The sequence below is a fragment of the Canis lupus genome, chromosome 10, assembly GCF_011100685.1.
Source record: "Canis lupus familiaris isolate Mischka breed German Shepherd chromosome 10, alternate assembly UU_Cfam_GSD_1.0, whole genome shotgun sequence".
NCBI lineage: Eukaryota > Metazoa > Chordata > Mammalia > Carnivora > Canidae > Canis > Canis lupus.
In genome coordinates, this window is record NC_049231.1 from 28,008,581 (window position 1) to 28,024,405 (window position 15,825).

General features: G+C 55.7%; 2 protein-coding genes and 1 long non-coding RNA gene across 4 annotated transcripts; 1 reads left to right on the forward strand and 2 right to left on the reverse strand.

Annotated features, from left to right (window-relative positions):
* Positions 1–226: 226 nt before the first annotated feature.
* On the reverse strand, positions 227–4,584 carry LOC106559379. Its single transcript, XR_005365604.1, has 4 exons — positions 3,619–4,584; positions 3,384–3,463; positions 1,415–1,442; positions 227–837 (listed from the first exon to the last, which is right to left on the reverse strand). It is a non-coding gene; the product is annotated as an uncharacterized LOC106559379 (long non-coding RNA).
* On the forward strand, positions 4,183–7,364 carry LGALS2 (galectin 2). The gene is given in 4 exon segments (NM_001284467.1): positions 4,183–4,194; positions 5,680–5,762; positions 6,897–7,053; positions 7,218–7,364. Coding segments are annotated over 4 exon segments (393 nt in total). The 5' UTR covers positions 4,183–4,188.
* A 666-nt stretch (positions 7,365–8,030) lies between these two features.
* CDC42EP1 (CDC42 effector protein 1) lies at positions 8,031–15,825 on the reverse strand. 2 transcript variants are annotated; one of them, XM_038550648.1, is made up of 3 exons: positions 15,720–15,825; positions 10,700–11,408; positions 8,031–9,376 (listed from the first exon to the last, which is right to left on the reverse strand). In XM_038550648.1, exons 2-3 carry the CDS (start codon positions 11,160–11,162, stop codon positions 8,694–8,696), a joined length of 1,146 nt encoding a protein of 381 aa, XP_038406576.1. In that variant the 5' UTR covers positions 11,163–11,408; positions 15,720–15,825; the 3' UTR covers positions 8,031–8,693. The 2 variants fall into 2 exon arrangements, with proteins under 2 accessions (XP_038406576.1, XP_038406577.1); XM_038550649.1 differs by having other exon boundaries at positions 10,700–11,345; positions 15,720–15,781.

The following is a 15,825-nucleotide window of genomic DNA, read 5'->3' on the forward strand; positions in this document are numbered from 1 at the left end:
GTGTAGCCTCATGAATGTAGCCAACTCTGTATTAGTGATAATTTACTTTCTGCCCTATCTCCAGTAATGATGGTGATTTTACTCTATAGTAGATCAGTTCCCAAATAGTTATTAAGCGTGTCCTGAGTGCTGAGGACAACTTTCTGATCATCTGGCTTCGGTTCAAGGTAACATTTGGAACAGGAGCACGTCTATGAGATGTCACCGAAGAGGGAAGTGAGGAAAATTTATAGCCTCGAATGCATTTATTAGTAAAAAGACGAGATGAATGATGAATGAACTAAACATTCAACTTGAGAAGCTAGAAAAAGAGCAAGAAAAGAAAAGAAACACCAAGAAAAGAGCTAATCGGGCATAAAGGAAGGAAATAAGGACACAAAACCAAGAGCTGGGTCTTTAAAAACACCAGTATGATGGAATGGCTAGGGACATGCCCAGACCACAGATTCTTTTGTTTGGAGGCCTTCAGAATTATTATTTCTCCCACTAAGCTTTTGGTAGTAATCGCTTGGCCAAGTGTACTAGTCATTCCTTGCTGTGTAACAAATTCACCTCAGCATAGAGACATAAACCAGAAAGAGGTTTCTCACAGCTTCTGTGGTCAGGAATCCAGATAGGACTTTGCTGGGTCTCTATCAAGGCTGTGGTCAAGATGTTGGCGACCTCAGCCATCCTTAAGTTGGCTTAAGTTGGGGGAGAGTCACTGCCAGGCTCACTCATCAGGCTGTTGGCAAGCTTCAGATCTCCACTGGCAGTTGGCTGGAGGCATCGGTTTTTTGGTACATGGGGCTTGTCTGGAGGGCTGTTCATAACATGGCTTGTTTGCTTCCCCCAGAGCTAGGGCACAGAAAGAGAGAGAGAAAGAGAGAGAAGGAGAGGGAGAAGGTGAGGGGACTGTCTTTTTAAATGTTTCTTTTAAAATTTTATTTATTTATTTATTCATTCATTCATTCATTCATTCATTCATTAGAGACACACAGAGAGGCAGAGACATAGGCAGAGGGAGGAGAAGCAGGCTCCCTATGGGGAGGGGAGCCCAATGTGGGACTTGATCTTGGACCCCAGGGTCACACCCAGAGCCAAAGGCAGACGCCCAAATGCTGAGTCACCCAGGTGCCCCTTTTAGTGTTTCTTTTTGTAACCAGTCTTCTCATAACCTAATTTTGGAAATGACCCTCCATCACTTTTGCCCTATTCCAGTATTCTATTGGTTAGGCTTGAGCCTCTGGGGACGCCACACTTAAGGGGAATTAATATACAAGGGTGTGAACACCAGGAGGTAGGGATCAGTGGGCATCGTGACTGAGGCTCTGTGTCACACAAAGGACATCCTTCTGGAGGGCAACTATTATTCCCTTCACTAGTGAGGGCAGCAAGCGATGGGTTGGTAGACAAGGCAAGCCCTGCTACTTACTTGTTATATGGGACTCTTCCTTCTCCATCTGAAAAATGGGATCATAATAAAGATCAGCTCAAAAATTTGTTGAGTTTATTGTGATGAGGGCTGGATAAAGCGCTTTGTAAAATGTAAAGTACCCTTCAGAAGGCAGGCTTTCATCAATTAATCAATTAATTAACTTGAGAAAGAGTGAGAGTGAGAGCACAGAGGGAGAAGGAGAAACAGACTCCTGCTGAGCGGAGAGCCCGAGAGGAGGCTCTATCCCAAGACCCTGGGATCATGACCTGAGCCAAAGGCAGCTGCTCCACCACTGAGCCACCCAGGTGCCCCAGGAGGCAGGCATATTAAGAGAACAGGGCTGGCGATGCAAGTGTTGGTGATTTTATTTTTTTTTCTTTCCTCCCTTCCTCCTTTCCTTTCCCCCTTCCTTCCCTTCTTTCTTTCTTTTAAAAAATCTCTCATTGATGTAATACATACACACAGAAGACTGTCCAGTTCAGAATGTGGTCTTGGGCTCCCAGCTTGAAACATTTTTCAGAAACAAGTGAACTTGTAAGTTCTTTCGACTTGGTGCACTTTCCGAAACCTTCTACAGTGAGCTAGAATTACTGCTATAATCAGAAAAATGCCACCTTTACAAGGTGTAGTTTCTGTTGATTAGGGGGTTTCTGTTTATAAAGCACTCGAAAACTCCTTATCTTGCTTGGGCTTTACCAGGGCCGTGGGAGAAAGGCCGAGAAGGGACGGATTTCCTTGTGGCTTAAAATGAGGAAATCACCCTCGTCTCGGGGCGGGCAGGGGACGGGAGGTGGTGTCCTCTGTAAGCACTGGGCAGCAAGCCACCTGTCAGCTCCTGGCCCCGAAGGGCTCTCGCAGGGCCAGCCTCCTGGCACCCCTTCCAGACCAGCCACTGCCAGCTCTGATGGAAACCACTCTGGCTCGCCAAACCAGGGCTGCAGAACAATCTCCCTTCTGGGAATCCACCCTCAGTAAGTTGTCAGGATGTGGTCAAGCTTTATATGCAAAGAGATTTAATGCCGCAGCGCTTTTAATAGCAAACATTTAGAATTAATGTAAGTCTTCAGCAGAAGGAAATTGGTCAAATAAATTTAGTCATTGAAAGGGGGAATATTTCACTGCCGTTAAAATATAGCTGTGAAATATAGATTTGTGGGCTTTGATGGTTACTGAATGAAGCAGGACAGACACCTGCATAGACAGAGGGCTGTCTATGATACAAATCCACAGAAAACCCTGAGGAGAGAAACGGGCCAGGAGAGTAAGCATGTTCCCTTCTGGTGGTAGGGTTAGGAGCTCTTGCTTCGTTTCTTACTTTTTTTTTTCTTTTTTTTTTCCCAAAGATTTTATTTATTTATTCATGAGAGAGACACACAGAGAAAGAGAGAGAGAGAGAGAGAGAGAGAGGCAGAGACACAAGCAGAGGGAGAAGCAGGCTCCATGCAGGGAGCCCGATGTGGGACTCGATCCCAGGTCTCTAGGATTGGGCCCTGGGCTGAAGGCGGCGTTAAATGGCTGAGCCACCTGGACTGCCGCACTTTTTTCCTATTCAAAAATTTTTAATATTTTTAAATTTTTATTTATTTATGATAGTCACAGAGAGAGAGAGAGGCAGAGACACAGGCAGAGGGAGAAGCAGGCTCCATGCACCGGGAGCCCGATGTGGGATTTGATCCCGGGACTCCAGGATCGCGTCCTGGGCCAAAGGCAGGCGTCAAACCGCTGCGCCACCCAGGGATCCCCTATTCAAAAATTTTTATTTATTTTGTTTTATTTTTATATTTTTTCAAAAAAAATTATTTATTGATGAGAGACACAGAGAGAGAGGCAGAGACACGGACAGAGGGAGAAGCAGGCTCCCTGTGAGGAGCCCGATGAGGAAATCGATCCCAGGACTCCAGGATCATGCCCTGAGCCAAAGGCAGCTGCTCTACCACTGAGCCACCCAGGTGCCCCCTTTTCTTACTTTTTTCTTACTGAGGATTTCGAACTGCCTGCGTGAGCCTGTCAGTTACGAAAGAGGAGCGAAGCATTTAAATCCCCAGTCTGGAAAAAAAAAATTAAAAATCAATTAATCAATCAATCAATCCCCAGTCTGCCTTCACCTCAATCCTACTCCTTCCTTCCCTGATTTTAACAGTTTGTTATAGATTCTTCTAGATGTTTTCCCTGAATCCACCACATATTGCTTTTAAACTTACCCGTAGGATCAGAAAAGTCATGGCACGAGGGGAAAAAGCAAGACAAAAGGGCTCTCAGAATCAATCTTGACATCACAGAAAATGAGAAGCTTCAAGGTTTTTTTTTTTTTTTTTTAACAGGGCAAGTCTCTCTGTTTGCAGATGAGGAAGCGGGGCTCAGGACCAGGGCGGCTTGCCAAGCTCACAGGGTGTTCGTGCTGACACCCATCTGGCCTCATCCCCAGCCAGACTGGGCTGGGCAGGGGGTGGGGTGCAGGGGAGCTGGAGGCAGGAGGCTGGGTGCAGGGAAGTCAGGAGGATGCTCTGGGTGGGGCTAGGTGTGCCCCGAGTGTGGAGCCTCCTATCTGTTCATTCTGGGTCCTGGGAGATGGGACCAAAGTCCCCATTTATGGCCTGGAGGAGTTAATGTGTAATATTCTAGAAGATAAACTGGGCAGAAGGGACCAAAGTCCCCATTTATGGCCTGGGGAGTTAATGTGTAATATTCTAGAAGATAAACTGGGCTGTGACTTGCGATCCTGAGCCCAGGCCTCCAGGAGCCTCGGAGACCTGCAGTCAGGAGCTGCCACCATGTCGGTGAGGACGCTGGCCTCCCTACTGGCCACCTCCCCATTTCCCACATCTTTGCCTGAGTAGGTGGCTTGGCAGGGGTGGGGGGAGGCGCTGGAGAAAAGTGTCACCGCCCTTCTCTGGGCCTCAGTTTCCCTATATATATAGCGACCAAGTTGGACAGACCGCCTCCCCCTACCTCTAGCATAGATGTTCTCTTCTCTCTCTCTCTCTCTCTCTCTCTCTCCCACCACCCTGCTGCGGGGGCCCGAACCTATCGCTTCCCCTCTCTGGACTCAGTTCCTTGTTTGTAATAGTAATAATAGGAGTAATAATAATCGTCAACACCTAGTGAGCTTTTTTTTTTTTTTTTATTTGAGTGAGCGAGAGAGAGTGCATGTGTGTGCACAAGCAGGAGAGACAGAGGGAGAAGCAGACTCCCCACTGAGTAGGGAGCCTGATGGGGCTCGATCCCAGGACCCTGGGATCATGGCCGAAGCCAAAGGCAGACACTTAACCAACTGAGCCACCCAGATGCCCCTCTCCTGAGCTTCATAAAGATGAAGACACTGAGGCTGGGGGAGGAAGTTGCCCAAGGTCACAATCTGTAAACTGCAGGAGTTTGAGTGGATCCTCTTTGTGATCCCTGATTCTCTGACTTAAAACCTGGCTCTCTCATGACTGGCTGTGTGGCTTCAGACAAGTCACTCCCCGTCTCTGGGCCTCAGTCTCCTGCATTTTGTGGAACTGGATCACAGATGGCATCTGAGGATTAAGGTGTCTTAGTTTCCCGTGGCTGCTGTAACACATTCATTCTCTCACAGTTTAGGAGGCTAGAGGTCTGAACATGAGGGTCAGTAGGCCATGCTTCCTTAGAAGGTTCCAGGGGCGGATCCTTTGTTGGCTCTTCCAGCTTCTGGTGGTCATGGGCAGTCTGTGGCAGTGCTTGGCTATAGCTGCCCAGCTCTCCTCTCTGCCTCTGTCCTCACAGGCGCCTTCTCCTCTGTGTATCTGTGTTTCTGGGTCCACTTTTCCCTTTTCTTATAAGGACGCCAGTCATATTGGATTTAGGGTCCACCCTAAAGAAATCTTAACTTGATTACATTTGCAGAGACCCTATCTCCAGATAGGGCACATCCACAGGTGTTGGGTGGATGTGACTTTTTGGGAGACACCATTCAAGCCGGTACAGACAAGATGCAGGATGGGAGTGCCCCTGGCAGGGTCACCCTGTGGCAGGGACGATGCTGTCGCCACCCTCTGCCTCTCAGGGGGAGCTCTGAAACCCAGAGACTTTCCCGACCCACTTTCCCCTTCTCCATAGACAACCCCGTCCAAATCTCTTATATTAATGATGGGGGATCTCCTCCCAGCTCAGTGCCCTCGAGTGTGCAGAGGGCAAGTGTGACCTGCAGCCCTGGGAAATGGTGCTTGTGAACGGGTGCCACCGGCAGAAGGGCTCTGGGCACAGGCGCGATGAACGTCTCATGGAATGTTTCTCTGTTGGCACAGGGGAAATTTGAGGTTATGAACATGGACATGAAGTTGGGGGGAACCCTGAAGATTAAGGGCAAGATTGCTGGTGATGCTGATGGGTGAGCAAGGGGAGATGGGGGAGGGAAGCCGTCCACAGGCCTGGAACAGGCCCGGAAGGTGGGGGCAGGCAGGGCTGCCCTGTGAGATGGTCACAGAGGAGAGCGACCTCAGGCCAAAGGGGCCTTTTTTTACATCTTTGCTATGTCTCACACTCACCCACGCCCCCACTGGCTCTCCTCCTGCTAGGGACCTGCCTTCTTGTCTGAAGCTGTTTGGGGACCCTCAAAATTTCCCAGCTCATGCTATATGCTCAACTCTGTGGCCCCCAAAGACACTGAAGGGGCAGTTGGGGAAGCCCCTGGAACTTGGCCCAGCTCTCTGTGGATCAGGCGTCTCTACTGAAAGTCCCCCCACCATTACCCAGCTGACGGGGCTGAGGCCAGCCTTTCACACACGTTACACCAGAGACAGCCACCAAGGGGCGCCAAGTGGCCTCATTCGGATTCCCTCTGCTAGAAGGGACAGGGCTCACCCTCCGCTCACCCTCCGTGTCACACAGCCCAGCACCAGCCTCCCCTGTGTGCTCAGCGGTTGTAGAATTTTTGGGGACTGATATCCATTAACTTTGGGTTGAGGAGGGGCAGACTGATGTAGGGAGGGGGTAGGAGCCAAGAACAAAGCCACCCACCCCTTTCTCCTACTTGGGTTCCTCAAGTTTAAAGACATTTATGACACTGCTAGTCTGAGCCCTCCCACGGAAGGCGCCCCATTCATGACTCAGAATGTCCTACTCTCAGGGACCTTGACGGTCTCAGGCTGTACTCATCCTGTCAAGAAGTCACACAACCCCTGATTGAATACCTGTAGTGACAGGGAGCTCACCACCTAATATGACCCAACTCAGTAGATACCTAAGGACAGCAGTTCTCTCCCCCAGGATAGGTACCCCTGATCCCTGAGATTGTCCCTATCAGTTACCCTCCTGTTGAGAGCTTTAGGCCAGGTGACAAATAGAATGTGGTACTCCCCTGCAAAGCCTGACCAGGCTGTCACCTCCCTTTTCAGGCACAGGCCTCAATTAACACCTTTCTTTTGTGATTCTTTCAGCTTGTGGTCAACCAAGACCCTGCCATCCAAGCAGTTCTACCCAGGAACGGCCCCCACTCCTTACTCGTTACCCCTTTGCCCTACAGGTTTGTGATTAATCTGGGCCAGGGGTCAGATAAACTGAACCTGCATTTCAATCCACGCTTCCACGAATCCGTCATCGTCTGCAACTCAAGGGATGGCAACTGGGGGCAGGAGCAACGGGATAAGCACATGTGCTTCAGCCCAGGGTCAGAGGTCAAGGTGAGGTCAAAGGGGAAAGGTGCCTGAGGATGTCAAAAGAGAGAGAGCCCAGTTGGTAGGGCACCCTGGCCTTGATGCACGCTGGCCCTGATGGAGACCCCGGGAGCTGCCTGGGCTCATGTCTGGGGCCTCCTGCCTCCCTGACGCCCTCCCTCCTACCACAGTTCACCGTGACCTTTGAGAATGACGGATTCAAGGTGAAGCTGCCAGATGGGCACCAGTTGACCTTTCCCAACAGGCTGGGCCACAGCCACCTGAGCTACCTGGGCGTGCAGGGCGGGCTGAAGGTCTCCTCCTTCAAGATAGAATAAGCAGGTAGCACCTCAGGGGGGTGAAAGACCCCCTCCCTGGTGCAGATTCCCTGTCCTGAGCTTTTACCCCGTCACACAGGATCAGCAGCCGCTGGCTTCTGTTTCCCTACCAGCAGCCCTGCCCCTGGAACCCTACTCTCCTCCTCTAAGACTAAGAATAAACAAAAGAACCCGCCTTTGGCCAGTCTTTCTGTTTTCTTTCTTTTTTTTTTTTTTTTTCAGTCTTTCTGTTTTCCACACATTGTAACACTCCCAGCATCCTCATGGTACAGAGAAGGAAATTGAGGCACAAGGTCATAGGACTGTGAGGTGACACGCTCCCCAACACCTCTAAGCACCGCTGCTGCCTCCTTGTCCCCGATTATCACCACGGCAAGCGCCAAACTGCCCTATGGGATTACGGGGCAGGCACTACTTCCAGGCACCTGGGCCAGGGGCTGTTCCAGGAACTGGAGATAAGGCTCCCACCTGGGCCTCTTATCGCTGGAACATTCATTCCAGCCTGGTTATTCATTACCCCCTGCCTGGGCCTCTCCCCTCAGTGGGGAGAGGGGCATGGGTTGGGGGCATGGTGTGATTCTTTGGTTTTCCCCATGCGTGCAAGGCTGTTGAAGCAGGTGGAGCTAACCGTGATCTCCCAGGTCCCCAAGCATCTTGCAGGACACCTTTTATCAAAAAGCTTTTTTTAATTGGGACCCAGAAGCAGGTCTGGGGAGCACAGGATGGTGAGACTCCTCCCCCTGTGAGGTCACACCTGACTTTTCTCTGAGACTTCCGGGATAAATCAGGGCTCAGGGTTGGAATATCGGGGAAGCAGCCTTGGCAGGGACTAGGGCTCTCGGGGATGTAGCAGGGACCCTCCTGGGGGCAGCTCTAGGATGAGCTGGGGCAGGCGGTCCCTTCAGGAGAGGAGACAAAGGCCCTGTGTGGTATGTACCCCCCTCCCCAGGACAGTTTTTTCCAGCACAAAGGCTGTACTGTAAAGCTGGGCCCTCTAACCAGTGGCGGTGGCACAGGGTTGGGAGGGGGCTTAAGGAATGGCCCTGGGTCCAGAGTGGTGGGGGTATGGGGGGGCGAGTAGGGGGCTAGGCAAGACAATCCAGCAGGGCCCATGGGAACACCCAGGTCCCAGAACAGGTCTGGTCTCTCCTCTGGCCTCCTTCCCATCTGTCCTGCAGAGGCATGGAGGGGCTTGGGGGGGGGGGGGGGGCAACTGGGTTCTCCCATCTATCATGGGTAGGACCTACATATCAGGTGCTGACTCTGCACCTGGGCTGTTACTAGGTTGTGCCTTGAGCTCAGCAGGGTCCTGAGCCCCTGGCCAGCCACTCACACCTTGACTTCATCATCCTCCTCAGCATCAGCAAACTCAAAGGTGTTTGCTTGCACTGTGCTGGGCACGGGGGCCCTGCTGCCTGCCTGCCCCCACTCTTCATCCAGGCTGTCCCAAGAAGCCCGAGCCTGGGGCAGCACCCCCTGCAGCTCCCGCCAGGAGCCGCCCTGGCTGTCCCCCCAGCCTGCTCCCCAGTGCCTGCCAGGGGCCATGTCAGCAGGTGCACGGGGATAATCTTCCACTGGGCTGGCCCTCACCTCAGCCAACAGCCCAGCAGTTACCCCATTGGGGCAGTGTCCACGGGGTTGGGGACTTGAGGCAGGGGCTGGGGGTCTTGAGGTAAGCGCTGGGGTTCTTGCAGCAGGGGCTGGGGTTCTTGTAGCAGGGGCTGGGGGGCTTGTGGCAGGAGCTGGGGAGCTCGGGGCACAGGCTGGGGGGCTTGGGGCAGGGGAGCTTATGGCAGGGGCTGGGGTGTCAGCTGCAGAGGCTTCTGAAAGGCTCATGACCCCCAACAGCTCACTGAGGAGAGATGGCCCAAGGTCGAGGTCCAGGCGGAAGGACAGGAGGGAGTCAGAGCGGCGAAGCTCGGGCTCAGAGGGGAAGGTACTATCATGGTCTCGGTCACGAGGCTTTTCCTGGCGAGGCACGCGGGAGATAGTGCAGAACCCAGAGTCCAGGCCTAGAAGAGAAATGGGGAGCAGAGTCATAGCTGGGGTCCCTGACCAGGAATTGGGGAGGGGAGAGCCAAGACCAACCCTAGCTTGTTATGTGGCCTCTAGCATGTCGGGCCTCAGTTTGTCCCATCTTTCCAATATAGCAAACCCTGGAGTCTCTCACGGGATCTTCCTATCAAGCCTAGAAGTGGAAAGTGGGACATGGTCCTCATTCCCATTTTGCAGATGAAGAAAGTAAGACTCAGTTTGGGACAAGGGGAAAGTTTGGCCCGGGGTCACAGAGTCTGAAGGGGTGGAGCCAAGCCTGGAGCTCAAGCCTTCTGACTCTCCATCCCAACTGATGGTCTTGGGGGGGGGGGGGGGTTGCAGATGAACCCACAGTGTGTGGGCTGGTTTGGGGGCACGGGGAGGGTCCAGGGTCTGATTGCACAGAAATCACAAAGGACAGGCAGATGCCCCGCAAAGGACGTCTGGTCGCCCTCTGCTCCAGGACAACCATGGCCGAGGCCCCGCGTGGTTACTGTGGAGCAGCCCAGGGTGGGGATCTATCTGAGCAGCGGGGTGGGAGGCGGAGCTTGGGAGGAAGCCGGGGCCGGGGGCAGTGGGGCAAAGCCGCGGGCGGGGAATGGCCACCAGGTGGCAGCAGGGCCCCAGTGCCCAGGTGAGCTGTCCAGCAGCGCCAAGGTGGCACCTGTCACTCCCACCACAGCAGGAACGGCCTCTGGATTCTGTCCACGTGAGTGGTTTTTCTCAATTTGTCAGGTCATGGGAACTTCTGTTCAAATAACAACGCAGCAACAGCTAGCTCCTCTGTCCTGAGCACCTACTCTGTGCGACTCTGGGCCACACCTCATTCGCATATCACAACCCTGAGTCTTAGCAATGACCCTAACGGACCCATTGTACAGGCCAGCGTTTGATCTTCAGGAGGTCAGTCGGCTTGTTAGAAATCAGGAAGAATCAGGATTTTCACCCAGAGCCAGACTCCCAGTGTCTCCACCCTGTCATTCTGACCTTAGGGGGCTGCTTCCATTGAAGGGGACGGGAGAGGAAGAGCCGGCTCAGCCAGGGGACCCGGACACAGGGAGGCAAGTTAGAGGCAGGTAGAGCTCAGACCCCAACTCCTCACCTCTCAACCCCAGCATGCTTTGGGGTGACCTGGTTTGCACCCCTTGACCCTCACCCCATCCACGGTTTGGGGCTTGGGCCTGACCTACATGGTAAGACCAGAGTAATGTGGGGAAGAGAGCTCACTTGGAAGCGAGGCTGATGATCGAACCCTCTGGACCCCAGCCCCTAAAAAATGAGCAGCTGGCCCAGACTCTCACCGTAATTGGAGCGGCCGTCCGTGGAAGTGGCAGGGCTGCGGTCAAAGGTGAACTTGCTCACCAAGAGGCTGTCGTAGGCGGCCTGGTTGAGCTGGGGCAGGGAGATGGCGTTCTTGATGATCGGGGAGATGGCCGGTGGAGCAGGGGAGGGCGCCGGCGGGGAGGCCATCCGCCGGGGCGGCGCCCCTACCCTCCGCACCTGCTGTAGCTTCTTGGCCAGGAAGCTGCGGGGTGAGCGATGAGTGCCCCCCGAGCTGCCACCGTGGTTGCTGAGAAAGGAGGTGTCGCCGAAGACATCCCCGCCACGGCCCACGTGCATGGTGTGGCGGAAGTCCCCGAGCGGGGGGCTGATCATATCTGCCGTCAGCCGCCTCTTCCCGTGCGAGCTGGACACCCAGCCCACGGGCGAGAGCTTGCCCAGGCTCATGGCAGGGGCTCCTCCGGCCCCCTGGGGGCCCGGCATTGGCTCTGGCTCTTCACGGCTGCTGGTCCATGCGCCGCCGGGGGCCTTCCCCGCGGAGGGGCAGTGGGCAGGGGCTGCCCCTCGGTGCTCCTAAGGTGTCACCCCCAGATGCTGAGGCTGTGGAAGGCCCATGGCTGGTCTCTCCCTGGGGCCTGGCTCCCCGTGGCCACCGCTGTAGGTGATCTGTCCAAGAACAGAGAGGGTACAAGATGTGCCTTGAGTGTGGACAGCCCCGGGGGTAGGGACCTGAAAGAAAGGAAGAAAATGATGGTGGGCCCGGGGGATCCTGGATCCAAATCACAGCTCAAGAGAACAGGCGGTTCCACCCCCAGACAGAGGTGGGGACCACCACCAAGATGCTGAGCGGGTGTACAGGAGGACAGGCTGTATAATTCTGGGCACCGGATGTTTAGCAGGAGGCAAAGGAAACAACACTGATAAAGTCGGAATCGTGGCTGCCCCGGAGCAGGGACTGCTGGGTGTGGGCACAGAATAACCCACCGAGCTGGACACTCGAGGTGTGTATCAGTAAGCAGCACGCTTAATGGTCTTCATACCGAGACTGTCCGTGAAGCACCTACTAAGTGCCGATTAAGTTACCTCTGTCATTCACGTAACCCACGCGACAGCCCTGAGGGAGAGACACTATTTTAGAGAAACTGAGGCCTGAGGTGACTCGTTTGCGGCTACACGGTCAAAACGGCGAAGCAGAAACCCCCGATTCCCAAACCCAGAGCCCCTGAGCCCCAAGCTACAGTCTCTTCTGCTGCCAGGTTGAGCAAATGGCCTCCCTTCTCTGTGGGTTAAATTGTCCTCCATTCAGAGAGGCCAGGAGGGAGGAGGCGCCCTGCCACAGGCTTTGTGAGCTGCTGTGTAAACAGCCTGCACAGAGGTTCCTCAGAACCCTCTGCCTTTAAGGTGTTTCCTGGAAAAAGGATCCTGTGGTCAGAAGTGGCTTTTCCCAGCTGCCTACTGCATGCCTGAGCATATTCAAGGCTCTGAGAAGGCCCGCGGGAGAGATCTTTACTATAGTTTTTCAAATTGATGGAGGAGCCTTGTTGTCAGGGAAGAGGTTTTGGAAAAAGCTCAGTTGGTGCCAAAAGCTATTCCTCGCCCACTCCCTACCCCCTCCCGATCTGCCTCCCCAGCCCCCACCTCCTCTAAGCTTCTCTCCGTCTGACCCATCCCTTCTAGTATCATAGAAAGCACAGTCTGGACGACACTTGTGACTCTGTGGTCTGACCTCCGGTTCTCCTGTGGCCCAGAGAGGGCCCAAGTTTGCTCAAGGTCACCTCAGGAGAGCTAGTCGAGACTTGAACTCAGAGCCTCTGACTCACGTGGCCTTCAACTGGCTCCTGGAGCCCAGTCTTGTTTCCCCAGATTGGCCACACACCGCGAAGGTGGGGCAGCCGTCTGAATGGTCCCGTCTTCCCCTGCTCCTGGCACCCAACTTGGACTCCCCACGTGCGTGGCAAGTGCCAAATCAACGGGGGTTCAATCGCAGGACATCTTTGTGATGACCTTCCTGCCACAGGATCACCCCTTGCTAGCTTTCAAGTGAGGGCAGGTAGGTGGGGGTGGGGGTGGGGGATTAAAAAGCTTCACCATGTGACCTTGAGCAAGTCAAGTACCTGCACTGGCCTGGGACCTCAGCTGATAAAAGTTGATAATAATCCCTAACAAGAACACCTAGATCTGTGCCTCAACTCTTTTTTTTTTTTTAATTTCGCTGCCACCTCCAAGCATAAAAATCTCAGTACTGCCCTTTGAATGTTATTTGAAATTCATATTAGGTTAAATAACAAGATAAAAACAAAGAAAGCAATAAAACAAAGCTTGCTTTGTTCTCTGATGACATTCTCTTCCCTTCCCACCATCTGATCCTCCCCCAACCCTAACTCCTCCCCCTCTGGGGGGGGGGGTGTCTGAATCATCCCTTTCCTTGGCACCCCCACACCAAGAAGTCCTCGTGGAATGTTTGCTGAAGTTACGAAGCGCTCCGCCAACCATTACATGATGTCATCTGACTCCAGCAGCCCCGCAAAGAAGAGGGGTTAGCCCATTTTTATACAGAGAGCCAAGGTTCAGAGGGAAGGGACTTGGCCAAGGTTACCTGGCAGGTGCATGGCTTGGGCCAGGTTTCCTTGCTCAGTAGAGATTAGGGAGGAATTTCTAAGCAGGAGAGGGAGGGGAGAAATTGGGGGGGTTACCCTGAAATATCATGCAAGGGGTCACTGTGTCTGCCTTGTTGCTACACCCACCTCTCTCCCAGCCCCCACCTCAAAGTAGCCACTTTACTCTGCACAAGGGACTCTGGCCCCCCCGGAACCCCCATGGCCACTTTGACTTGGGAGACCAGCTTCTGCCCCAATCCTGTGATGCTCCCACCTCCCAAATGCTTCTGGGTACCTCTAAAAAGTCTCTCCCTATCCCTCCACCTTGTCCACTGCAATAGAGAGACCCTGCCAATGGAGAGGTTGTGGGACCAAGGGCAGGCAGAGCATTGCTACCGGGGACCTATTTTCCCACGTGGAAAATAAGAATATGGAAAGCTGGTCCTTTCCCGGAGTTGCTGTAAGAGTAGAAGGTGCTGTACCCAAAGCCCCAGGTCCCGGAACAGGGCAGCCCCAGTTCAAATATCCAACACCCCAGTACTAACATCTCTTACTCGGCGCACCCTTGGCTGCAGCTCTGTGGCACCTGCTGCTGACTGCAGGGATTATTGCTGGTGATCAGCGGTGCCCCAGGGGAAGAAGGGTTCCAGGCGTCCTGGTGCAAGGCCTACCTCCCCTCACCAGCCCAGGATTACTACCTGTTACGCTCACACCCATTTTACAGGTGAAAAAAGTAAGGCATGGAAAGGGGACTGACTTGCCCCAAGTCACAGAGCTAAAAAGTGGTGTGGCTGGGAACCTCACCGGGCTTCTGTGACCATCACTAGTAAATGCCAGAGGAGGGGTAGGACCACAGGGGCCCGCGGAGAGTTGTTAGAGGAGGCAATGCCCAGCTGCTGAGCTCCAGAGCTCCAGAAAAGGGCAGGCCTGGGAGGCAGGAGACTCAGCTGTGTGGATTCAGAGACCTGGGCAAGAGTGGTCACTGGGCAGCCTCGGGGTCCGAGGGGTCCTGGTAGTGAGCCTACAGAGGACAGTCAGGCTGCGCCGCTCCCAGGGGGTTACTCAATGGTGGCAATGACCTCACGGACAAGGTTTGAGGCCGCACGCAGGGACCCTGCTTTAGGAGAGGCCGACAGGGGCCGCTGTGGAGGCGCGTGTGGGGCGGTGGAGGCAGGGGCCTGTCCGCCCCCGACCCCGGGGTTGGGAGAGGCTGGGCTGGGGCACCCTGGCGCTCACCTGGGGTTCACCCGCGGGCCCGCCTGCCGACGCACGCACCACCTGCCATCGGGAGGCCACGCACACGCGCACAGCCCCCTCCCCACTGGTGTGTCCAGCTGGGTAACACCACCGGTACCGCTGGACAGCGGGGCCCTGCCTGGCTCAGGGCTGCTCTGGCCCTGGAATAAAAGGTTAACTGCCCAGGGCCTCTCGCATCCCCGGGAGCCAGCCCCCACCCCTACCCCCAGGTGGAGAGACGCGCACACTGAGGCCAGAGAGGGGCAGCAAGCCGTCTGCCGTCGCAGGGGGGACCCTGTTGCCCGGCTCTGAAGGGGCTGGGAGAGGGAGAGCCGGGGGTCCTGGGGGAGTAAGAGGAAAGAGCGGGAGAGGCGCCTCTTGGTCCACCACTCCAAGGTAGAGCCGAAGCCCCCCGATCCGGGAGGAGGTGGCCGCGGACCAAGTGTCCCCCGATTCCTGGGTTCCAGTCCCCGAAACGCGTTTGGCGCGGCCTCCGGCGGGGGGGCGGGGGGGGGGCGTTCCTCTAGGCCTCAGTTTTCCCGTCTAGAAAATGGGCTCCGGGCTTCCATGCGGGTCTAGCATGGTTGAGGCAAGGACTGGACAATCCCGAGGCCCGTCCGGACTGGAAGTCCCGGAAAGACTCTGGCCATAAAACATTCCCTCCGGGAGGCAGGGGGTTAGCCTGGGGAGGGTCGATCGGCGGGGGCAGGGGACAGCCGGCTGCCGTGGCCCGAGGGGAACCGGACGGGATGACCTCATCCGCCGCTCGGCCAGGAATGCGGCGGGTGGGGAGGGGGCAGGGTGCCTGGTCCCTCTCCCCAGCGGGCCCTCCCGCCCCCCACTTCCCGCTCTCCGCGCCGGCCTCGCCGAGGGGCCCGACATTCCGGCCCACCGCCCCCTCCCCTGCCTTCCCTTCCTCTCGGGGGGCAGGAAGGAGCGTAGACGGCCCCCGCTCGCCCCCTCCTCCGCCGTCCGCGCTCCCGCTCGCCGCCGCAGCTCTGCGCCCGCCGGGGGCCGCGCGAAGCCCCGTCCCCGAACTTGCAGGGACCCCGCGCCGCTCCCGCGGCCTGGGCGCCGGGCCTCCCCCAGGCACCCGGGGGCGCCGTCCCCGGCTGGCCGCCCCCGCCCCCGCCCCCCGGCCCGGCCCCCGGGCGCCTAGGAGGGTGCAGCCCCCCGCCGGCGTCCACGCCCCCCGGCGCGCGGTTACCTTCTCTCGGCGAGCCCGGGGGCCGGGGCCGGGGCCGGGGGCGGACGCCGCGGCAGGGGCGGTGGCGGGCGCGTCCCGGCGCGCAGCCCGGGCGAGTGGCTGGGCC

What these genes read in the sequence shown, in the direction of transcription:
- CDC42EP1 (XM_038550648.1), bottom strand. Translation starts at nt 11,162, where the DNA reads ATGCCGGGCCCCCAGGGGGCCGGAGGAGCCCCTGCCATGAGCCTGGGC. An exon ending in GGACGGCCGCTCCAATTACG is followed by an intron (nt 9,377 to 10,699) that starts GTGAGAGTCTGG and finishes TTTCTCTTCTAG; the next exon opens with GCCTGGACTCTGGGTTCTGC.